The sequence below is a fragment of the Capricornis sumatraensis genome, chromosome 3 (assembly GCF_032405125.1).
Source record: "Capricornis sumatraensis isolate serow.1 chromosome 3, serow.2, whole genome shotgun sequence".
In the NCBI taxonomy this organism is placed as follows: domain Eukaryota; kingdom Metazoa; phylum Chordata; class Mammalia; order Artiodactyla; family Bovidae; genus Capricornis; species Capricornis sumatraensis.
Genome location: NC_091071.1, coordinates 129281485 through 129306526, shown reverse-complemented (window position 1 = coordinate 129306526; position 25042 = coordinate 129281485). Strand labels below are relative to the sequence as shown.

At 40.4% G+C, this 25042-nt stretch overlaps 1 protein-coding gene across 1 annotated transcript in view; it reads left to right on the top strand.

Moving 5' to 3' along the window:
• Window positions 1-25042, top strand: part of HECW2 (HECT, C2 and WW domain containing E3 ubiquitin protein ligase 2) — a 257351-nt gene that overhangs the window by 122052 nt on the left and 110257 nt on the right. The window contains exons 5-9 of the mRNA XM_068967790.1: window positions 9532-9701; window positions 12203-12345; window positions 17397-17497; window positions 18237-19586; window positions 20643-20738. Coding sequence (XP_068823891.1) covers window positions 9532-9701; window positions 12203-12345; window positions 17397-17497; window positions 18237-19586; window positions 20643-20738 — 1860 coding nt within the window. The remainder of the gene's footprint in view (window positions 1-9531; window positions 9702-12202; window positions 12346-17396; window positions 17498-18236; window positions 19587-20642; window positions 20739-25042) is intronic.

Sequence of the window (25042 nt, the reverse complement as noted above, 5' to 3'; positions counted from 1 at the left end):
GAAGCAACTGACAAACAACTAATCTCAAAAATATACAAGCAACTTATGCAGCTCAATTCCAGAAAAATAAACGACCCAATCAAAAAATGGGCCAAAGAACTAAATAGACATTTCTCCAAAGAAGACATACGGATGGCTAACAAACACATGAAAAGATGCTCAACATCACTCATTATCAGAGAAATGCAAATCAAAACCACAATGAGGTACCACTTCACACCAGTCAGAATGGCTGCGATCCAAAAATCTGCAAGCAACAAATGCTGGAGAGGGTGTGGAGAAAAGGGAACCCTCCTACACTGTTGGTGGGAATGCAAACTAGTACAGCCACTATGGAGAACAGTGTGGAGATTCCTTAAAAAATTGCAAATAGAACTACCTTATGACCCAGCAATCCCACTGCTGGGTATACACACCGAGGAAACCAGAATTGAAAGAGACACATGTACCCCAATGTTCATCGCAGCACTGTTTATAATAGCCAGGACATGGAAACAACCTAGATGTCCATCAGCAGATGAATGGATAAGGAAGCTTTGGTACATATACATAATGGAGTATTACTCAGCCGTTAAAAAGAATTCATTTGAATCAGTTCTGATGAGATGGATGAAACTGGAACCGATTATACAGAGTGAAGTAAGCCAGAAAGAAAAACACCAATACAGTATACTAACACATATATATGGAATTTAGAAAGATGGCAATGACGACCCTGTATGCAAGACAGGAAAAAAGACACAGCTGTGTATAACGGACTTTTGGACTCAGAGAGAGAGGGAGAGGGCGGGATGATTTGGGAGAATGGCATTCTATCATGTATACTATCATGTAAGAATTGAATCGCCAGTCTATGTCTGACGCAGGATACAGCATGATTGGGGCTGGTGCATGGGGATGACCCACAGAGATGTTATGGGGAGGGAGGTGGGAGGGGGTTTCATGTTTGGGAACACATGTAAGAATTAAAGATTTTAAAATTTAATAAAAAAAAAATAAATAGGAAAAAAAAAAAAAAGAATGAAATGGCGGGGGACAAAGCAGAAATGGTTCTCAGTTGAGGATGTGTCTGGTAGTGAAAGTAAAGTCTGATGCTGTAAAGAACAATATTGCACAGGAAGCTGGAATGTTAGATCCATGAATCAAGGTAAATCGGGCATAGTCAGGCAAGAGATGGCAAGAGTGAACATCAACATCTTAGGACTCAGTGAATTAAAGTGGATGGGAACGGGCAAATTTAATTCAGATGACCATTATATCTACTACTGTGGGCAAGAATCCCTTAGAAGAAATGGAGTAACCCTCATGGTCAACAAAAGAGTTCAAAATGCAGTACTTGGGTGCAACTGCAAGAACAACAGCATGATCTCAGTTCGTTTCCAAGTCAAAATATTCAACATCACAGTAATTCAAGTCTGTGCCCCAACCACTGATGCCAAAGAAGTTGAAGTTGACCAGTTATGAAGATCTACAAGACCTTCTAGAACTAACACCAAAGAAAGATGTCCTTTTCATCATAGGGGATTGGAATGCAAAAGTTAGGAGATATCTGGAAAAACAGGAAAGTTTGGGCTTGGAGTACAAAAGGAACCAGGGCAAAGGCTAACAGAGTTTTGTCAAGAAAACATGCTGATCATAACAAACACCCTTTTCCAGCCACCCAAGAGACAACTCTACACATGGATATCACCAGATGGTCAATACCGAAATGAGATATTTATGTTCTTTGCAGCTGAAGTTGGAGAAGCTCTAAACAGTCAGCAAAAACAAGACCTTGAGCTGACTGTGCCTTCGATCTTAAGCTCCTTATTGCAAAATTCAGGCTTAAATTGTAGAAAGTAGGGAAAACGACTAGGCTACTCAGGTATGAACTAGATCAAATCCCTTATTATACAGTGGAGGTGACAGACAGATTCAAGGGATTAGATCCGGTAAACAAAGTGCCCAGAGAACCATGGATGCATGTGTGTAACATTGTACAGGTGGCAGTGACCAAAACCATCTCAAAGAAAAAGAAATGCAAAAAGACAAAGTGGTTGTCTAAGCAGACTTTACAAATAGCTGAGGAAAGAAGAAAAGCAAAAGACAAGGGAGAAAGGGAAAGATACACCCAACTGAATGCAGAGTTCCCGAGAATATCAAAGAGAGACATGAAGGCCTTCGTAAATGAACAATGCAAATAAGTAAAGGAAAACAGCATAATGGGAAGGACTAGTGATCTCTTCAAGAAAATTGGAAGTACCAAGGGAACATTTCATGCAAAGATGGGCACAATAAAGGACAGAAACAGCAAGCACCTAACAGAGGCAGAAGAGATGAAGAAGAGGTTGCAAGAATACACAAATGAATTATACAAGAAAGGTCCTAATGACACAGATAACCATGATAGTGTGGGCACTCACCTAAAGCTGGAGATCCTGGAGTGTGAAGACAAATGGGCCTTAGGAAGCATTACTGCAAACAAATCTAGTGGAGATGATGGAATTCCAGTTGAGCTATTTCAAATCCTAAAAGATGATGCTGTTAAAATCCTGCACTCTCATTATGTCAACAAATTTGGAAAATTCAGCAGTGGCCACAGGACTGGAAAAGTTTTCATTGCAATCCCAAAGAAGGGCAATGCCAAAGACTGTATGAAGTAGCATACAATTGCACTCCTTTCACATGCTAGCAAGGTTCCACTCAAAATCCTTCAAGCTAGGCTTCAGCAATGCATGAACCAGATGTACAACCTGGGTTTCAAAAAGACAGAGGAACCAGAGTTCAACTTGCCAACATTCATGGATCATGGAGAAAGCAAGGGAGTTCTAGAAAATCATCTATTTCTGCTTCACTGACTATGCTAAAGCCTTTGACTATATGGATCACAAGAAACTGGAAAATTCTTTAAAAGATGGGAATACTAGACCACCTAACCTGTCTCCTAGGAAACCTGTATGCAGGTAAAGAAGCAACAGTTAAAACCAGACATAGAAAAATGGACTGGTTCCAAATTGGGGAAGGAGTATGACAAGGCTATATATTGTCACCCTGCTTATTTAACTTATATACAGAGTACATCATTCAAAATACCGAGCTGGATGAGTCACAAGATGGAATTCAGATTGCTGGGAGAAATATGAACATCCTCAAGTGTGCAGATAACACCATTCTTATGGCAGGAAATGAAGAAAAACTGAAGAACCTTTTGATGAAAGAGAAGAGAGGAAAAAGCTGGGTTGAAACTCAACACTCAAAAAACTATGATCATGGCATCTAGTCCCATCAGTTCAGTTCAGTCGCTCAGTCATGTCTGACTCTTTGTGGCCCCATGGACTGCAGCATGCCAGGCCTCCCTGTTCATCATCAACTCCTGGAGTTTACTCAAACTCATGTCCGTTGAGGCAGTGATGCCATCTCCAACCATCTCATCCTCTGTCATCCCCTTCTCTTCCTGCCTTCAGTCTTTCCCAGCATCAGGCTCTTTTCCCTGAATGAGTAAGTTCTTTGCATCAGGTGCCAAAGCATTGGAGTTTCAGCTTCAGTATCAGTCCTTCCAATGAATATTCAGGACTGATTTCCTTTAGGATGGACTGGTTGGTTCTCCTTGTAGTCCAAGGGACTCTCAAGAGTCTTTTCCAACACCACAATTCAAAAGCATCAATTCTTCGGTTCTCAGCTTTCTTCATAGTCCAACTCTCACATCCATACATGACCACTGGAAAAACCCTAGCTTTCACTAGATAGACCTTTGTTGGCAAAGTAATGTCTCTGCTTTCTAATATGCTGTCTAGGTTGGTCATAACTTTTCTTCCAAGGAGTAAGCATCTTTTAATTTCATGGCTGCAGTCATCATCTGCAGTGATTTTGGAGCCCCAAAAAATAAAGTCTGCCACTGTTTCCACTGTTTCTCCATCTATTTGCCATGAAGTGATGGGACCAGATGCTATAATCTTAGTTTTCTGAATGCTGAGCTTTAAGCCAACTTTTTCACTGTCCTCTTTCACTTTCATCAAGAGACTCTTTAGTTCTTCTTCACTTTCTGCCATAAGGGTGGTGTCATCTGCATATCTGAGGTTATTGATATTTCTCCCTACAATCTTGCTTCCAGCTTGTGCTTCTTCCAGCCCAGCGTTTCTCATGATGTACTCTGCATATAAGTTAAATAAGCAGGATGACAATAAACAGCCTTGACATCCTCCTTTCCTGATTTGAAACCAGTCTGTTCCATGTCTGGTTCTAACTGTTGCTTCTTGACCTGCATACAGATTTCTCAGGAGGCAGGTCAGGTGGTCTGGTATTCCCATCTCTTTCAGAATTTTCCACAGTTTGTTTTGATCCACACAGCCGAAGACTTTGGCATAGTCAATAAAGCAGAAATAGATGTTTTTCTGGAACTTTCTTGCTTTTTCAATGATCCAGTGGGTGTTCACGATTTGATCTCTGGTTCCTCTGCCTTTTCTAATTCCATCTTAAACATCTGAAAGGTCACAGTTCATGTACTGTTGAAGCCCGGCTTGGAGAATTTTGAGCATGACTTTGCTAGCATGTGAGATGAGTGCAATTGTACAGTAATTTGAGCATTCTTTGGCATTGCCTTTCTTTGGAATTGGAATGAAACCTGACCTTTTCCAGTCCTGTGGCCACTGCTTGTTTTCCCAATTTGCTGACATATTGAGTGCAGCACTTTAACAGCATCATCATTTAGGATTTGAAATAACTCAACTGGAATTCCATCACCTCCACTAGCCTTGTTCATAGTGATGCTTCCTAAAGTCCAATTGACTTTGCATTCCAGGATATCTGGCTCTAGGTGAGTGATCACACCATCATGATTATCTGGGTCATGAAGACAATCCTACCCCTAGTCCCATCACTTCATGTCAAATAGATGGGGGTAAAGTGGAACCAGTGACAGATTTTATTTTCTTGATCACCAAAATGACTGTGGACTGTGACTGCAGCCATGAAATTAAAAGATGCTTTCTCCTTGGAAGGAAAGTTATAACTAACATACTAAAAAGAAGGGATGTCAATTTGCTGACAAAAGTCTGTATAGGTAAAGCTATGGTTTTTCCTGTCATCATTTGAAAGTTGGACCATAAAGAGGACTGAGCACCAAAAAATGAATGCTTTTGAATTGTGTTGCTAGAGAATACTCCTGATTTTTTTCTGGACTGCAGAAGCAAACCAGGCAATCCTAAAGGAAATCAACATTTAGTATTCATTGGAAGGACTGTTGCTGAAGCTGAAGCGCCAGTACTTTGGCCACCTGATTCTAACAGCTGAAAAGACCTTGATGCTAGAAGACTGAACACAAAAGGAGAATTGTGTGGCAGAGGATGAGATGGTTATATAGTATCACTGATTCAGTGGACATGAATTTGAGCAAACTCCAGAAGATAGTGGAGGACAAGGGAGCCTGGTGTGCTGCAGTGCATGGGTTTGCAAAGAGTAGGACACAACTTAGCAATTGTGCAACAACAACAAAGGTGAAGCGAACTCTCAGTTCAGTTCAGTTGCTTAGTCGTGTCCAACTCTTTGTGACCCCATGGACTGCAGTACGCCAGGCTTCCCTGTCCATCACCAACTCCTGGAGCTTACCCAAACTCATGTCCATCAAGTTGGTGATGCCATCCAACCATCTCATCCTCTGTCATCCCCTTCTCCTCCAGCCTTCAATCTTTCCCAGCATCAGGGTCTTTTCAAATGAGTTAGTTCTTCAGGTAGCCAAAGTATTGGAGTTTCAGTTTCAGCATCATTCCTTCCAGTGAATAGTCAGGACTGATTTCCTTTTGGATGAACTGGTTGGATCTCCTTGCAGTCTAAGGGACTCTCAAGTGTTTTCTCTAACACCACAGTTCAAAAGCATCAGTTCTTCAGTGTGCAGCAGCAGCAGCAGCAGCAGCTTTCTTTATAGTCCAACTCTCACATCCATATATGACTACTGATTAAGGAAATCAATATTTGAAATGGACTTTTGAAACAGACAACTGTACTGAAGCACATGTAAGATAAATTCTAACAGATATCTCTCACCATAAGATGTTTTCATTTTTTTCCATTGGTGTAGTACTTCTGAAATTTAAATTATCAATAGATTCACTTTTTCTTCACTGCAGAAAATGTTATTCATGAAAATTGACATTTTTAATAGTGAAAGTTAGGAGGCTGATCTTGAAAACATGCATCCATGGAGGCATGATTATCATGTATGATGGAAGCTCATGTGTTAGTCCATTACTGGCCCAAGGCCATTGTAGTATCCATTTCTGATCTAGCATGTTCCTTCTCCTCCCCATATGAAGTTACTTACTCTAACTACCTTTTTGCATTGGTTCTCTGGTAAATCTCAGAGGCTATTCTATTATTTTATTATTCAATAAATAGTTAAAATTTGACCAATAGATATATTTTCATTGGAATCCTCAGGGTTTTAAAAATCTAAGTATACCACAGCCTGTGATAAACTCATCACCCCCCTTATCTGTCTTCCTTTTGAATATATTTCAGTTGGCTACCTGTGCTTAAGGGTTCTAGGGGAGGGGTGCAGGTGGGTTGCAGGAACAAAAATGAATCCTTCCTTTACAGATGAGGAACAGCTTCACAAACCTCCATGGCCCAGAAAACTTAGTTTGCCCATACCACAGTTTTCTTATTTTAGAATAATTGCTCTAAGCTTTCAAGTGATCAATATTTTTGTGAACATGACTCACACATATTGATTTTGACCGCAGAGGGGATGTTAATTAACCCACCATTCGAGAATGACCAGATGAGAGCTAAAAATCCCAAGACATTTTCCTGAAAAGCAGAAAATAAGCTTTGGGGTATAGCCAGATGCTTTTTCTTTATATACAACTTTTTACAACATCCACCACAGTACACATGAAGGCTGGCTATCTAAAATCTGTTTTATTTCCTACCGTGTGATCAAGTATTTGCAGATAATATACAGAAATGTCTAAAAAGTATAGAAGATGGAAGCAATTTTACAATGGTAATTCTAAATAATTCATCTGGTGTAGCATATTGACAGTGGATGACAGTATTTATGGAGAGCATTTAAGCTCTGTAGAATATCTTTCTGCAAATATTCTGCTCTTGATTATCTGTGAATAAGTAGGAACACAAATAATTGAACTCTACAGATAAAGCAAAAACTGTTTTCTGATGAAAGTCTTAAACCTCTTCTCCAAGTAAGAAGTTAAAGATATTTAACCTGTCATACCTTTTATGCATATTTATGAGCAATAAAATATGTAAAACATAAAAGAGGAAGTCAAGATATGGATAAAGTGAACTGTATAATTAGGCTACAAATAACTGGTGGTTTATTATGTTTATTAATGAAGACTTATTTGTATAGTGTCTCTTGTAGAAAAAGGTTAACAGTGACATCTTTCATCGCTGTGGCTTAATCTTCTGGTGGATGCTGTGTTTTCAAAGGAGTGTTTTGCATGAATAATTTAGCTCTGTCAGACTTCATGACAGCCATTTCTGTACATGTACTTGTTTACTGCAAAGAAATCCCTTCTTGAGAAGTAAAAATTCCTTTAACAGCTAAAGAATATCATTCCTTTGTCTTTGAGTCTGAGGCAAGCCCAACAATAAGGATAAGAAAATATTCAAATTGTATTTTTTCTCAAAGTTACCAAATAAAACCAAGTGAAAACATGTACCATTATTAAATTGACAGTAAGATACAAGTGCTGTATTAATAATGATTCCATTGTAGGACTTGCCAGAGATGGGATCCATGAGGCTAATGAGATTACAGCAGCTTCTCTGAAGTGGCTGTCTAGTTATTTGCTCAATCTTTCCCTGCTCCCATGGGCTTTTAGATCAAAGATCTTACTATCTTCCATGCAGTGTTCTTAACATAAGGTCCTCTTGGTTGAGTCTTTCAATCTTTTCTGACGTGTTAGACTGCCTCCCTCTGCTGCCAGTTATGAGACATTAAACAGTTCTGGTCTGTTTTCATCACATGTTATCTAGGCCGCAAGTTTTTTGTTTTTTGTTTTTTTTTTTTGCCATTGGTAAACTTCTTCCAGGGAGCACTCCTTAGAGAATATGATGCTATGGGCAACCCCAGGCCAATTCTGTCCTTCTGAGAAAGGCTTTGTATTTCAGGAATGGTGAACTTGAGTAGGATGACCCTGGTGACCTTTTAAAAAATGTGAAGTTACTCTATAGGGTTTCTTCCCCAGCTGATTCGGGTCATTCAGAGGTCTCTGAGGGGCTTCCTAGGTGGCTCAGTGGTCAAGAACCCACCTGTCAATGCAGGAGACATCCCCCGAGGGCTTCCTCGGTAGCTCAAATGGTGAAGAATTTACCTGCAGTGCAGGAGATCTGGGTTTGATCCTTGGGCTGGGAAAATCCTCTGGAGAAGGGCATGGCAACCCACTCCAGTATTCTTGCCTGGAGAATCCCATGGACATAGGAATCCAGCAGACTACAGTCCATAGCGTCGCAAAGCATCAGATGTCACTGAAGCAACTTAGCACACACACACAAGGTCTTTGGGGGTTCAGAGCCTATCCACAGAATTCTTTTTCTGAATCAGTGGTCAGAACTTCCCTACACTGATCATAACTGTATAAAGTTACCTAAAAACTGTCTATTCTCCACAAGCTTTCAAGAGCACTTAGCTCTCAAGCCAGCCTTATCCTAACTGATATTCTCAGAAAGGCATTGGGGATCCTGTGAAGCCAGCTTTATTTCCTGACATTTTTGCATCCTGTAGCTTGACCATTTTAAAAAGTGTCAGTCTCTTCACTAACCAGACGTTAGCCAGAAATTTTAGCAGCTCACATTGTGTGAAATAACAACTGGTGAGTCTAAAATGAGTTATGGGACTTTTAACAAATATTTAACTTACTTAACAGGCAACTGAAAAAATAACCTCACAGTTATTTAATATAGCAGATATCAATCAAATTTTAGAAATATTTCTGGTCTCTTTTTCATCTAACATTCATTTGTGGAATATATGTGGCATTTTATATATGGTACAGCTGAATGTGTGCTCTGAAGTTTCATCCCCAATTAAACTCAAGTCTTTACATTTTGTATATTTATGTAGAAGATTCACTTTTATCTCATGAAAGGACATACTGGTTTTCTTTTTAAATACAGTATTTACTAAGGATTTCTCTTAAGACATTGTGTGAAGTGCTGGTTGCCAAGCTACATAGAAAAAGGTGGTGAAGCTGCACACATTAGAATCAAAATGGTACCCAGGAAAGTCATTTGAGGTATATAAGGTGGTGATACAAGTTTGGCTTCATTCTGCAGCCTGTTAGAGGACCCTTTGCTGGAGTTAGTCATAACCTACTTGCCCTTACTTATCTAAGCAATCATAGAGTGATTTGTTTTGCTGAATTAGAGTTTTTCTGTTTTTCTGTTTAGAGTTTCCTGTGTAATTATTTAAGAATGAAATGCCATTGATCTGCTTGTTCTAATCAGAGTATATGAATCTGTTATCTTCTGTCCCTTTCCTCTCCCTCTCTCTTTCCTTCCCTTCTTCCTCCTCTCTTTGTTTCTTTAAAGACCTTAGGGCAGTTGGGCTAAAGAAAGGGATGTTCTTCAATCCTGACCCTTATCTTAAGATGTCCATTCAGCCAGGGAAGAAGAGCAGTTTCCCCACCTGTGCCCACCATGGGCAGGAGAGGAGGTCTACTATCATCAGTAACACCACTAACCCAATTTGGCACCGAGAGGTAAGATGATCGTCAGAGACCTTCTGCTTGACAAGAAGTTGGCCAGCTCCATCTCTCTCCTCTGGTCTCTGTATCATTCAGCTGCTCATGGGTGTGGGTAAGATGGCTAAGGTGTCTAGAAGTTCTGTTAGAAAAAGAGTACAATAAAAATGAGATATTCCCTTCTAACCAGGGGTGGATCCAGGGTTAAGCAAATGAGGGACTTCCCTCAGATGCATTATTTATAGGGTTCAAAAGACTCAATGATCAAAATTAATATTTCAGTGCAATATTTTTTTAAAGAAATCAAAATCAAGGCAAAAACTAATGATGGACAAAATATCAAAATTTTGTAAGGACAGCATCAGTAACAGTGCCTTGCAGAGCCATATGGGAGCCTGAGGCAGAAGGAAAAGTCAGTAATATTGATCCCATTTTTATTTAAAATTTTTATATTTTGTTCTAGCATATACTCAATATAAATTAAAGGAATTTCTCTCCCTACAGGCTTTGGCAAATGTTTTTTTGATTTCTAGATTTTGGTTAATTACACGAGGCAGTTGAGGAGTTGTCATCCCGGGGGAAGGCAGATTATGCTGATGGTACTTCAGACTTTCTCATAACTACAATATGCTACCAGTCATTGCAGTGTGCCATATTAGTGAAATCAAGCCCAGGGTTTTCCCCTTGGAAATATTTTTTTGTCACAGACTGAACAGAGACATTTTTTCTCTTCTAGTGAGCAAAGTGTGAGTTCTACCATTTCTCAGGGAATCAAGACACAGTTCTCATACTAGTTTTAATGAGTGTTTCTGAAACTGAAAGTGCAAGTCGCTCAGTCATGTCTGACTCTGCGACCCCATGGACAATACAGTCCATGGAATTCTCCAGGTCAGAATACTGGAGTGGGTAGCCTTTCCCTTCTCCAGCAGATTTTCCTGACCCAGGAATCAAACCGGGGTCTCTTGCATTGCAGGTGGATTCTTTACCAACTGAGCTAAGACAAACGTATATTGGCATGGGAGTTGCACAGTTAATTAAATCACTCCCTAAATGTTTAATGACAATAATATGTTCTAACAATGCTGAACAGTATTTCATTGCAGAGAGAGTTTCAAGAGTTCCAAAACCAATTGGAGAAAAGCTGTGGCTGTCTGAGACTTGCCAGCACAGCAAGATGTTTCTCTTGGGCAGTTTTCATGGTTATGTTAGTGGCTAAATATTGTCAATTTTTTAATTTCTGGTTTGAAATACTGTCTCCAGATAGTGAATAACTCTTAAAGGAATACCAATTAATGTAACACATTAGAAGGTTAGATGATTGCAAGATGATCACTTAGAAGGCAAAGAGTGGAGATAGTAATGATACTAGCAATAACTTTATTTTTCTAACATTTGATATTTACAGAGTTCTTAGCCATGTTACCAGTGCAGGCTGATAAAGGGGTGTGTAAGGGATGATATTCTCATCTCTCTATTTTTGTGATTAATAAACGAAAGCTTAAAATGTTCATGTAACTAGCTATTCAGGGGCAGAAGTAGTACTTAAATTCTGCTGTCTTATTCTAAGCAAGTGCTGTTTCCATTAAGCAGATTGCTAAGCTTCATGGCCCTTTGGGGAAATTAAATTGTTATGACTATATAAACTTAGTGACCCCTGAGTGTAAAGCTGGCTGGCACTAGTCAGACGTCATTGTTGTTGCCTAGATACTACCAGGGACAGAGACAAATGGTTCAGGTTAGATTTCTGGCTCCATCATTCACTTTTTCTGAGACACTCATCATAAAAAGAAACACTTTATCTTTGTAATATATGTGAAAGTGTTTGCAAATGAGTAAAGCAGGTTATTTTTCTTTTATATCCTTATTAATATCTGATCCAGTTTTTTCCAATGGCATTCTGAAAACAACAAAGCTTATCTTAACCTCATACTTTTATTTTTCTATCCCAGGAGAAATGTCTCTGTGTGCCTTTTAAATTAAGTAACTCCTATTTGAACATCGTTTTATTTTGCTGTAAACCAGGGAAATCATAATATTCCTTAGGTGCTTCTGTTTTAACCACTAAGTGAAGGACGATGATGTCCAACTTCAAAATACCATGGGATTAGGAATTAAGTTTGCTGTTAATCAGAGTATTGGTTAATTCTAAGCCACCATATAACAGGATATTAAATATTAAGGAGTTAAAATAGAATAAATGTGGTGAGCACTAAAATTATATTGTGCATAATTTAATATTTGATGGCATCTCCTCAAACTATTCAACCCGGAAGAGTTGGATGATTGAAGGTGCTTCCTTTGTCATCTAGACCCAAACTGTTGCTTTTTAATATTTGTGACTGTTCATGATTCTGAGTGAATAAAAGATTGACAATTGTTGCAGATTTTTCTGGCAATGTAGACTCTCTATGTCATTAGAATTTAAGAGATACTATTTTTTCTTATAGTAATGTATATTAATAAAATGATATACATAATTTTGTATTTCTTTTTTGACTTGTGTTATGTTTTCTTTCCAGAAATACTCCTTTTTTGCACTCCTTACTGATGTCTTAGAGATTGAAATTAAAGACAAGTTTGCTAAGAGCCGGCCTATCATTAAGCGTTTCCTGGGGAAGCTCACCATCCCAGTCCAGAGGCTACTGGAGCGGCAAGCCATTGGGTAATCAGGGATCCTGTTGCAAGTAGTTTCCACTGAAGCAACTGAAATGATACTTTGAAGTCCTAGGGCTTTTCTCACTGATAAGAAGTGGTAACATACTTCTTTTAAAAATGAAAGTGCTGGCATATGCCTTAAAATGTGCAGGATAAAAAGGACTTTATTTTCATGTATCTTTTTTGAGTTATCTATCTTTCCCAAGATGTACCTACTATTCGCATTTCAGCGTAAAATGTCACAGTGCTCGATTGATTTTTGAGTATATTGAAGTCTTGCTATAACAGCCTCTCCCTAGAACAGGATGCCAGTATCAGGTTGACACCTCCCAATCCTGATTAACCCTATCCAGAGATTTTTGTTATGCCTAAGATACCAAAACCACCTTATTTTAGGGCCATTTAAAACAGAGCCTAGACTCTGAGATGGTGTGGAGCTCTAAGACATGTGCTTAGAGCTCTAAGACATTCATTTAGGCAACTAGAAATTACTCACTGAGAGAATTTTAAAATGTGGTTTGACATCTGTCTCCTTTCTGTTAGCTTTTTGTAAGCTGTGAATCAAGTAGTTGAGAAATCATAACATGCCTCCATTCCGTATTATAAACGGTGTATATATTTTTACATGGTAAGTACCAGCAAACTCAGTAACACAGCTGCTCTGAGGTAGCACTACGGGGCATCCTTTTCATTTTAGAAGAACATTATGAATGTATGATAACAGTGGTGGTAGTCAGCAGTATCAGTGATAAACAGTAGCTGTAGTTGTGGTAGCAGCAATGATAAACAAAAGTAAACAAAAAAAAAGATGGTATGGCCCTATTCTACGTCAGGAGTTAAGTAAATTACACTCACCTGCTTCTATAATCTTGACAACTCTGCGAGGTGAACAGTGTTGTTATACCCATTTCAGAGATGAGGAATCTGAGGCTAGCAAGCCAGTGGTGGAGCTGGGATTTCAGCAGATCGGTCTGTCCCAGAATCTCGACTTCTCTGCCACATTTTAAGGCTGGCAGTGATGGAATATTCATCCAGCTGAGAGGTTGATCATTCATAGGCACTTTGCAGCTAATTAACTGTCCTCTTAGTATTTTGACAAGTCATGATTTTTTCAGACATTAGTTTCCTCTTTTGAAAAATAGTCTTTAGACCAAATGATCTGAAAGACCCCTGCGACATCTGAAATTAAAGAGATTCTAATGGAATCTAATTCTCTGTCCATTAGAGGCAATGGTTGAGCCAGACCACGTAAAGTAGAAATATTATGATGAAATTCTAGCAGCCTGGTTTAACTTGATAAAACAGGGAAATTGCAGTCATTTTTAAGGACAGCAGTTATTGCTTCTAGTGGAGGTAATACTCTTTTGTTGTTGTTGTTGTTCAGTTGCTAAGTCATGTCCAGCTCTTTGCTACACCATGGACTGCAGCATGCCAGGCTCCTCTGTCCTCCACTATCTTCTGGAGTTTGCTCAAATTCATGTCCATTGAGTCAGTGATACTGTCTAACTGTCTCATCCTCTGTTGCCTCTTCTGCCTTTGCCTTCAGTCTTTCCCAGCATCAGGGTCTTTTCCAATGAGTTGGCTCTTAGCATCAGGTGACCAAAGTATTGGAGCTTCAGCTTTGGGAAGTTTTAAAAAATTATTTTTAGGATTGATGGAAAATGAAAAATTATAATTGGTGAGAATTAACTATTGGGAATATAATATGTTTATAATTTAATTTACATAAGTATAATCATATAATTTATATAATATCTGTGATTTTTGACAGAAGTGTCCATTTATGTATACCCATAAGAATGATCAAGGAAAAATAAAGCCTTATTAGTGCTTGAATCTCCTGTTAACTTGCTGACTTTCATTCAGTCTTTTAAAGAATGGATACATAATACTGCCTGGCATAGATTCTGTGTGTACTGGAAGGAAGTCCAGCATGAATTTGTGATATGCCAGAATTATGAAATATTTCCACACAAGTATATTAAAAGCATTGCCTGATACTTAGGGATTTGCTTTATTAAATAAATATGATACTACATATTAGTGTATCTGCTCTTAGCATCTAAATATATTTTTAATCTGATTATTACTTTCTATCAAGTAATTGATACATCTTGAAAAATAATGAGTTTTCTTTACTTATTTGTTTTGTAGACTGCAACTCTCTGAAGTAATTGAAGTTTCATATGGCAACATTTTATAGGATGAGCTGAAACTCCTTACTGATTACCTATTTCAAGAGTATTGGTTTGAATGTGACATTTTTTTCAGAGAGTGGCTTGCATTCTGTCCCAAAAGCACATCACTTTCCCATGCTTTGTCATTTGCTCTGATTACACTAGTGAGAAAATGTCTCAATCAGGCAGTGGGAGTTCTTTGGCACTTACTCATTATAATTATATACCATAATAATATATAATATAGGGTACACAATTATCTATCACAGGAAAGAGGCAGGATGAGCCAGATGAAACTGAGGAAGAATAAGAACCAGGTGAATCCCCTGGCAGTCACTCATCAAGGATGAAACCCCCTGACTTGGAGTTTCTGAATAGGGAGTCTTTCCTATACTTAGAGATGGGAGAGTTGAGTATCTTGTCAGTTTGGGTGAAAAACAGCACTAATACCTATTAAAAATCTTTTTTCAAAGTAAAGAGTCTCATTTGTTAAATTTACTCAACAAATATGTGGATGTGTATACATATAGTATCTACTAAATGTTAAGCACTGTTTTGGGTATTGGGAATATGATAATGAGCAAAAGAATGGATCCCATTCTTAGAATCCCTGCTAAACATTTACTTCCTAGCTAAAATCCATCACTTTTTAAAGTCTTCATCATCAACACCAACACTTTACTTTTATTACCCAAAGAGGAGGAGAGGAGAGTCAATTTGATTTTAGCAAAGAAGGGAAAATTTTATTATTCCAAGACTGAGTGTCCAAAGAGATGGATGAGGACCACATTGTTGAGAGCAGGTTCAGGTAGTTTGCTGCTGGGTTCATGGGTTAGTGGACAAAGGTGGAGCATCTCTGCATGTCAGGCACTGTCTAAATGCTGGAAGACAGCAGTCAAGGAAAAAGACGTCACTTCTGTTATGCAGGTTACAGTCATTGTAGAATTATTAGAACATTGTAATGTAATAGCATTTAACATACTTGTATCATCTACAGGAAAAAATTTTCTTAAAATACCAGCTTAAGTACACAAAACATTGTGATGTCAATTGCATTGGGATGAGCTATGAGTAAATATCATTAAAATCCATGCTACTTAAAGCAGCCAAGGATTATGGGACATGCTCATAAAATGAGATATGATCTGGGGCCTACAGAGCAGGGGCTTCTATGTCATAAATATCTGTGTTCTAATCATGGTTCTGTCACTTAATTGTCTGGTCTTGGGCAAATTACCTATCCTTCCTGTGCCTTAACTTCCTCTTCTAGAAAACAGGGCCACCACCTGGCTCACAGGGAGGATCGAAGGCGATGATGCATGCAAAGCCCTTATTAATTAGGGTGTTAGCACTCAGATGGGGGAAACAAAGAATTTTAAGAGCATCAATCAAATATTTATTACAAAATTTATAGGGAAGAAAAAGTAAAAAGTAAAAGAAACAATCTTATTGTTTTAAGAAATTCTCTGTATTAAGCCAAAGAAATTCATAAGAGCTGAGCTGGGATTTTACGTTAGCATGTGTTCTTTTAAACAGGTAACGTCTATTTAAAATTATGCCAAGGAGGTAGAGAACAAGGAAAATAGTTGTGTAGATTAGTAATTAATAGGGACCATAGGCTCTGAACTCTACAGTGGTTCAAGTATTAGGTGGAGGCCTTGTGTTTTCCTCCTAAAGTTGCCATTAGAGGGCAGTGTGAGAACAGAGATGGTGTGATTTGGTCCTGTCCCTCTGATTATTTTCCTTAATTACGAATGCATCACATTCAGAATGAAAGTTACTTGCAGACAAGGAGATGATGTAATCGTATTTGACTTTGGAAATAAACACAGAGTTGAAAAATCTCATCTGTTTCATCCTCAAGGAAGCCGATAGCCTGAGCCTGGAGCTAAGATGGAGCAGAGGCTAGGCAGGTCCGGTTGCGTGGGCCCCTCCAGTCCACCTGCCAGCATGGCAACAAGACCCCACCAGGTGGTGCAGCCAGCTTCTCCAGCCGTCCCATCAGTATCGCTCACAAGTTGCCCAGAGAATCAGTGATAGTCACCCCCACCAAGTGAGGGCCAAGAGCGAACCCCTTACTCTACAAATGAGAAAGGGGAGGTGCGGCAGCCTCCTGCCCCTCGCACAGGCGGCGCAGCTATCAGGGCCTGGCCTGTTCTCACACGGCTCTCTCCTAGCTCCCTACTCCCGTTCTTCAGAATGTAGCAGCTCTGTGCCCTCCATGTGATGACCTTTACCTCTGCCTTTTCTTTTGTCTATGCCACATGGCATATCTTAGTTCCCCAAACAGGGGTCAAACCCCTGCCCTTTACAGTGGAAGCACGGAGTTGTAACCACTGGACTACCAGGGAATTTCCTGTGCCTGTCTTTTTAGAGGGGCTTCCCTGGTAAGAAATTGCCTGCAATGTGGGAGACCCGGTTCAATCCCTGGGTCTGGAGGACCCCCCGGAGAAAGTATTCTTGCTTCATGCTAAATGCTAAGGACCCTGGCCCTCTATTCATTTACACTTAAGTCAGGAAACACTCAAAATTTTAGGCCTTTTCCAGCTTCTTGATGGCTTTTAAAATGTCCTTTTCCTGATCACTGTTAGCTGTGAGAGAACAAATCAGTGCCCTTTAAAAAATCATAACAACATTGTATTGCATTTTGAATTGTATTGCATTTACTAATAATTTTCCTTGTGACAAGATTCCCTTTTATCCCTGGGTTTATAAGTATTCATTTATACAAATATTATGTTGACTCTAACATGCCTTTTCATTTTCTCATGAGTATGAAAGTTTTAAGAGAAATATGTGGGGTTTAGGGGGTGGCCTGTAGGAAGAAGATGAAGCCTGACAGCAGAATAGTAGGATGAAAGAACCGTTTCTATTCTTGCAGTGACCAGATGCTCAGCTACAACCTTGGCAGAAGGCTCCCAGCTGACCATGTGAGTGGGTACCTCCAGTTCAGAGTGGAGGTCACATCTTCTGTGCATGAAGGTGAGCTATCTGTGTAAATATATCACTGTAGGTAGAACTTGTTAAATCTTACTCTGTTATCAGTTTACATTTGAATCTTACTCTGTTGTCAGTTTACATTTGAATAGAATTGTTTGTGTCCTGTTTTGAACATAAAATAGCTATTGAATGATAGCTAAAGTTTTCCAAGCAGATATGAAAGCCTGTTTATATAAAAAGAAAAATCTCACTTAGGTTTTTATCTGTGTTTGGAAACTGGGATGTGGAATTTTCAGCAGCAGTGAACATATAAAACCTCATGTGTCATGCTGACCAGCAATATATATACCTGTTTAGTAGTGAGCAGTGAATCTTAGCAAGTTGGTGATAACTGTAAAACAGTCCCCAGCCTTTCTGGCACCAGGGACTGGTCTCATGGAAGACAGTTTTTCCACAGACCAGGGATATGGGGGATGGCTTCGTGATGATTCAAGTGCATTCCATTAATTATGCTGCAACTGACAGAAAGCAGAGCTCAGGCATAATGTGAGTGATGTGGAGAGGCTGTAAGTGCAGATGAGGCTTCACTCACTTGCCTGCCGCTCACCTTCTGCTATGCGGACTTTTCCAGTGTGTGCCCCTGGGGCTGGGGACCCTTGCTGTGAAGAGTCCTCAATGGGTTGACTGAATTCTTTGAACTGTTTGGCGGCAAAGAATTAAGATATTAAAAGTTAATTCGTAATAACGCCTTTGTTTTTATCAATGCTGTTTTCTCCTTCAGATGCCTCTCCAGAAGCTGTTGGCACAATACTTGGAGTCAGTTCTGTGAACGGAGACCTAGGAAGCCCTTCTGATGAGGAGGACATGCCAGGGGGCCATCACGACAGCCCAGTTTGTTCCAATGGACCAGTTTCTGAGGAAAGTGCTGATGGGACGCCCAAGCATTCTCTCAGGACTAGTTCTACTCTGGAAATAGACACAGAAGAATTAACTTCTACTTCTTCAAGGACCTCACCTCCCAGAGGACGTCAGGATTCACTCAATGATTATTTAGATGCTATTGAACACAATGGCCATTCTAGGTCAGGTGCAGCTGCTTGCTCGGAGAGGTCCGTGGGAGCCTCTCCGAAGCTAAGGAGTAGTTTTCCCACTGACACAAGACTCAATGCAATGCTTCATATTGACTCAGATGAAGAAGACCATGAGTTCCAGCAAGACCTGGGCTATCCATCCTCCTTGGAGGAGGAAGGAGGCTTGATCATGTTTAGCAGGGCATCAAGAACTGATGATGGGAGCCTGACATCTCAGACAAAGCCAGAGGACAACCCAGTGGAGACTGAGGAAGCCTCCATTAATGAAGTTGCTTCCTTTGAGGATAAGCCGGGAAACCTTCCAGAGCTTGCAGAGACCTCTTTACCCTCAGGCCCGGTCCCACATGAAAGCGAGAATGGCCCAGAGTCTCAACCGAGTGTGGACCAGGGCAGCACTGAATTGTGTGGCTCTCAGGAGGTGGATCAGCCCACAAGTGGGGCCGACACGGGCACTTCTGACACGTCCGGGGGGAGCCGAAGAGCTGTCAGTGAGACAGAGTCCCTCGATCAGGGGTCTGAGCCTTCCCAGGTGTCCTCAGAAACAGAGCCCAGCGACCCTGCCAGGACAGAGAGCGTGAGCGAGGCCAGCACTAGGCCTGAGGGAGAGAGTGACCTGGAAGGGGCCGACAGCTCCTGCAATGAGAGCGTTACCACACAGCTCTCCTCGGTGGAGACACGGTGCTCATCTCTTGAGAGCGCACGGTTCCCTGAAACTCCAGCCTTTTCTTCTCAGGACGAGGAAGATGGAGCCTGTGCAGCAGAGCCCGCCAGTAGCGGCCCTGCCGAAGGGTCCCAGGATTCCGTATGCACTCCTGGTTCCTTACCTGTGGTGCAGGTGCCCAGTGGAGAGGAGGAAGGGCCAGGGTCAGAACCAGCCACTGTACCTGACCAGGAGGAGGTGGGGGAGGTCTGGCAGCGGAGGGAGAGCCTGGAGGGAGCTGCTGCTGCTGCTGAGAGCCAGCCCCAAGAAGAGGTTGCTGCTCGGGATACCCCAGGGGCTTGTGAAGGGGCCACTGCCCAGGAGGAGGGCGCGATTGGAGGTAGGATGTAGAAGACAAGGTGGCCTGTGTCTCAGGCATACCTGCTCAGAGGGTTGTCCCTCAGTGTAAATTATGCTGCAGGTCAAATATTAGCTGAATTCTTCACCTTCGGGTTCAACAGCTTTTTTTTTTTTTTTTTAATGGGTCTTCTACTGCTGAAATAAGAGGGCTGTCAAATAATGAACTTCAAGGCTCTGTATGAATGTGGGCACCTGCTTTCCCTAGGAAAGTGGCCTGTTGGGTGGGGGAGCCTGTGGTCCATACAGCCCTGGAGGCCTAGAGTGCCTAAGGGCAGATGTACAGGAGCAAACTGCACGTGTGCGTGCTGCGCACCATTGCATTCATGTGCCCAGGGCTCGGTTCTCTCATCTGGGCAGTGTGAAGAAGCATTTAATATGGAATTTCTAGGTGTGTAGATACAAAGCCAGACAGGCTGACAGCATCTACCAGTATTATCTGTGAGGTTTTCTGGAACATCTTAAGTCGCTCTTTATTGCACGAAGCTTCAAAGCAGAAGGTTCACGTGTGCTTTGCGTCAAAAGTCATTTTTTGCCTTCTGCAGTATAAGAAATGTCTACTAAGTTAGGTCATGTGTTCTGACACGTGGAAAATATGCTGTTTGAGTGTCTGAGGATGCAAGTTTACATGTAAAATTTGCTTTCTATCTCAGTGAATGTGGATTGGTAGAATGATTCCTTCAAACTGTTTTATTTTAGATGCATCAGAAAGTCCGAGGATAATTTCATATGCCTAAATAGCATAGACTCAGAAATAGAAATGATTTTTTTTATCCTGCAATTTGTTTGCTACCTAAAGTATCCCCTTTTTTCTTCCTCCATATATTTTTTTCTCCATTCATTATCTTGAGATCACTGTGTGACCCTAAAGCATTGGTGCATGACTAGGACCGAGGCCAGCGTGGGAAAAGGCAGAAGAGGGGAGGGATGGGAATTGTGGTTGGCCCCAGGATTTATGTAGAGTTTTTTTTTTAACAAGGGCTGTTTTGACACTGAAGGGGAAAACAATACCCAGGTAACCGTTTACCTTTAATCCTAGGTTGTCAATCCAACGGCCACCAGCCACTGCGATCGCTGCCTTCAGTTCGCCAGGATGTTAGCCGGTACCAGAGGGTGGATGAGGCTCTCCCACCAAGTGAGGAACTGCTAACTAAAGGGCTTACCTTGACCAAAGGGTGCAAGGGTGATAGGACCCACGGGAATTAAAGGATAGATGCCCAGGACCCCAGAAGAAGGGAGCTGGCAGCTGCCACTCGACTGAGCAGATACAGTCTGGAAAGTGCTTAGCTGTCGACTCCCGACTGGCACTGTTCCACCAGATGAAAGGGCAGCTGGGGAAAGTAAATAAAGGGAAATAAATCCAGATGTTATGGACAACTGGGTATACAATAGAAAAACTTTAAATTCGCCTATTGACAGCATGAATTTTCAATTATTACACAAATATCCAATTATTGTATAATTAATTATTACACAAATATTTCAATTATTACACGTATAGAGATTGGAACAAATAGGTAGAATCTCTTAGAAAAGCTTTAGCTCCATGTGTTACACTGTTTTTTATTTATTTGTAACATTTTAAGTCATTAAGTACAGGGTCCTGGTTGTTCTCTTTGGGATATCCAGAGAAGTGTTATTAATTTCAGAAGTTACTATTTTTTTTGGAGTATGATGATTATCTGGGGATTTGAAAGATGTTTCATTTCCTTCACTTTCAAGAAACACATAGCACTTAAAGGAGACATGGGTGAGGACTAGGGATGCTAGGAAAGCTATGCAACCTAAACTCAGAGAGCTGAGTGATGCCCATGGCCAGTCATTGGCTGGATGTAATTTAAACGCTATTCAAGTTTCTATAATCCCTTAAGGCAATATTATTCTGTGAAAGCAAAGCATTTTGGTAAACAATGATATTAATAATAGTAAATACTGCATTTAAGAACATACTGGAAAATACATCTTTCTGCCTTATTGCTTTTCGTTCTGATTCATGTCTCTCTTCACTCTCTTATATGTGATCATGGCAAGAAGCTGATCCTTTTGGCCCTCTGTGTTTTAAAAATGGTAGGACATAAGAGGGGAGAGATAGCATGCATTTAAAAGGCTAAAATGCTGAGTGGTTAGTTTGGGCGAATTCTGACAAAAGAGCTGAAAGATCCTATATGCAATTTGTAGAAATATTGAATTAATCATTTGGAAATACTGTTGTGCACAAATCCTCCCCTTGTTCATGTATGTGGGTAACTGAGGGTGATTATTAGTAGGAAACACATATTTTAAGCAGTTTTAAAAAATAAGCCAAGAGATTAATTAACCATTGTGTTATCTTAAGCAGGTTGGAGGTGGGGGAGGGAAACTTCCTTATTACTTACCCTTGCAGAAAACATTCTATATATTCCTGGGTGATATATAGATATAATTGGAGAAAGTTGAATTAGAAACATCAGAAGAGAATTGTGGGAGAACTTGCTTACATGCATATGTGGATTAATAATAAATAATTGGAGTTTCAGGCACCTGGACATGAGGCATGGCGTTGCGTCAGTGTATGGATAAATGGCACCCTCCTGGCCGCCTCTGAGGAGATGGGGTGCATTCAGGGTAGTTTGGCTGTAGACTGCTGGCTACATCTGATTTCTGTTGGACTCATAATTTGGTCTCTAGATTGTATTTAAGAAAGACAGGTACTTTCCTGCTAAAATTACGTCCACTCTTTGCGCTGTTGCCATGCATTTGTTTCAACACTGGTATTTGCATTACACAGATGTAATAGTAAAATTTTAGGGTTTAAAGAAATTAACAGTTGGTTGTTCATTTTAATAACTTAATATATCCAAAATGAGAAAAGCACCTTAGTAGTATATCCAATTTAATGAGTAACTGATGAACAGGAGGAAAATTCTTGAGTTGTTCCTTCTTATGTATTATTATTAACTTGCAAATGTGGGGTTTTACACTACAATGAAGCAGTTATAGATTATGTGTGAGCATACCTGATTACTGTTCAAACTCTGTCCCCACACTGCTTTGCTCGCTCCTATTCCCAGTCTGTCTCATCTACTGACAGTTTATTTAATCACTTGGTTGCCTGTGTTATCTGTCTGTCCTGTCCTGGCCAGTTCTCTGCCTTCCTTTTCTCACTGGGCAGCTCTGCTGCTAGCAGTCTCTGGCCATGCTTCTAACTTAGAGCTATGGCATTCTGCATTCACATATTGTCTCATGGGAGCCTCAGCTAAGGGGATCCACTTGGAGTGTGCAGATTGGTCAGTCTCTTAAATGACCTGGCTTAATTATTTTAAGGTTAGGGTTATACTTTTAACATTACTTATTATAGTACCTGGGGGCTTCCCAGGTGGTGCTAGTGGTAAAGAACTTGTCTGCTAATGTAGGAGATGTAAGAGACACATGGGTTTGATCTCTGGGTTGGGAAGATCCCAGAGGAGGGTATGTCAACCCACTCTAATATTCTTGCCTGGAGAATCCCCACAGACAGAGGAGCCTGGTGGGCTCAGAGGGTCACAGAGAGTTGGTCATGACTGAAGCAACTTAGAATGCATGCATGCATTGTAATACCTAAAACTTATGCAGTGCTTTACAGTTTACAGTGCATCTTGAATGTTTTTTAAAAAAATTCTTAGTAACAATTTTGTGAAGTAGGTCAAGAAAGTCTTATCTGTAACTTATAGATCAATGGGTAGAAATCAACTGACCTGATTCTTTATAGATGGAGAAAGCAAAGCCCAGATAAGTTAAGTAACTGAAGATTTCATACCAATAAAAGTTGAGATGGGCTTCCCTGGTGGCTCAGAGTGTAAAAAATCTGCCTGCAATGCAGGAGACCCGGGTTCGATCCCTGGGTTGGGTAGATCCCCTGGAGAAGGGAATAGCAACCCATTCCAGTATTCTTGCCTGGAGAATTCTATGGACAGAGGAGCCTGGTGAACCCCTGTCCATGAGTCGCAAGAGTCAAACATGACTGAGCAGCTAACACACACAAAAGTTGAGACAGAGTCTCAAACATTTTTTCCTCCTCTATAATTTAAGATTATAATGATAGGGACCATTGTGTAGGTAGATGAAAGTAAATTCTGAAAGCTTGGTTAGTGGCAAAGTGGTGACATATTTTGGTATTAGGCACAGGCAACACCTGAAATTAGAGAGTTTGGGCACTGCTCTGAAACTTTATTATATTGTGTTTTGAGGGCAGACCTAGGAAGACTGAAAAAGATGCTTAGCTTTCTTTTCTTTCCAGGATGAAGTTACTTAGCAGAGCCTTTCCCTGGGTTCACATAGAAGAAAAGCAGTGACAGTGACAGTATTAGCAACTATCTTTTGGTGCAGATGGGTTTGGTCTGTTAAGCATCTGTGTTGGACTCAGAACCGTTTTTTCCTCTATGTATATCATTATCCCCACACCTGCAGGACGGGGTACTGAAGCATGATCCCCTCATTCTTGGCTCTTTTTCCTTCTTCCTTATTATTATTGTTGCTATTTTAGCTTATATTTGCCTTAAAAATATGTGTGTACTAAAATACAGTGAGGAAACCATCCAATAGAGCTTGCTTCTCTCTGAAGATCTGCAAACTCAATTAAGGGGATACAGAGATGTCCTTGCTATGCTTCTTCACTCTTACAGCCGACTGTGTGGTCATCTATATGTCAGGGTTATAACTTAGTTTCCGAACATCTGTTTGATCTCGTTTTATGTAAAGCAGGTTTCCTGCTTTGTTTGCTTCTTCCAGCCTTATTCCTCCTATCTCAGGATCAGGGAGCAGATCTTGGACTTAGTACAAAGACTGCCTCAGCTGTAATAATGATCTACTGATTGGTTCTCAAACTCTTGTTTTTGCTTTAGGCCACGGACCCTGTGCTGTGACCTTACAGGCTATATAACCCCAACTACTGGTTGAGAGACATTCCAATAAGCCGCATGGCACTCTTGAGAGCCTTGCAGGGAAGCTGGTTGAGTTGAATATGTACTGAGTGCCTTAAGAATCTGCTGTATCTTATTCTGAGATGATTGATAGGCTGGCAGCTGGAGGCCATTCAGGGCTGAAGCCCACTGAGATGTTATCAGCATGACACATCTTGGTCTTTTTAGCGTTAAGATGAGTGAGAGAAAAAGAATGGTCAGCTCAGCCCCTTCTGAAAAGCTATTTTATTTTTCTCTTATTGCCTCCAGTATAATTGTGACTTAACCCATGGCTGCACTGGAGACAATAGGAAGCTGTTGAAAAATATTTTTCGCCAAAAAGGGTAGGAATAGGAATAGATTCAGGATGAATAATTCACTGATGAACAGTGGACTCTTATAGAATCTAGATTAGTGTATTACTTATGTGGTGGATTCAAATGGGTAGCCCTGGAAAGACACAGGGGAATGGTTACCATTTTTTTATGTGGTTGTTCACTTTTGTTATTAGAACATCCTTTGA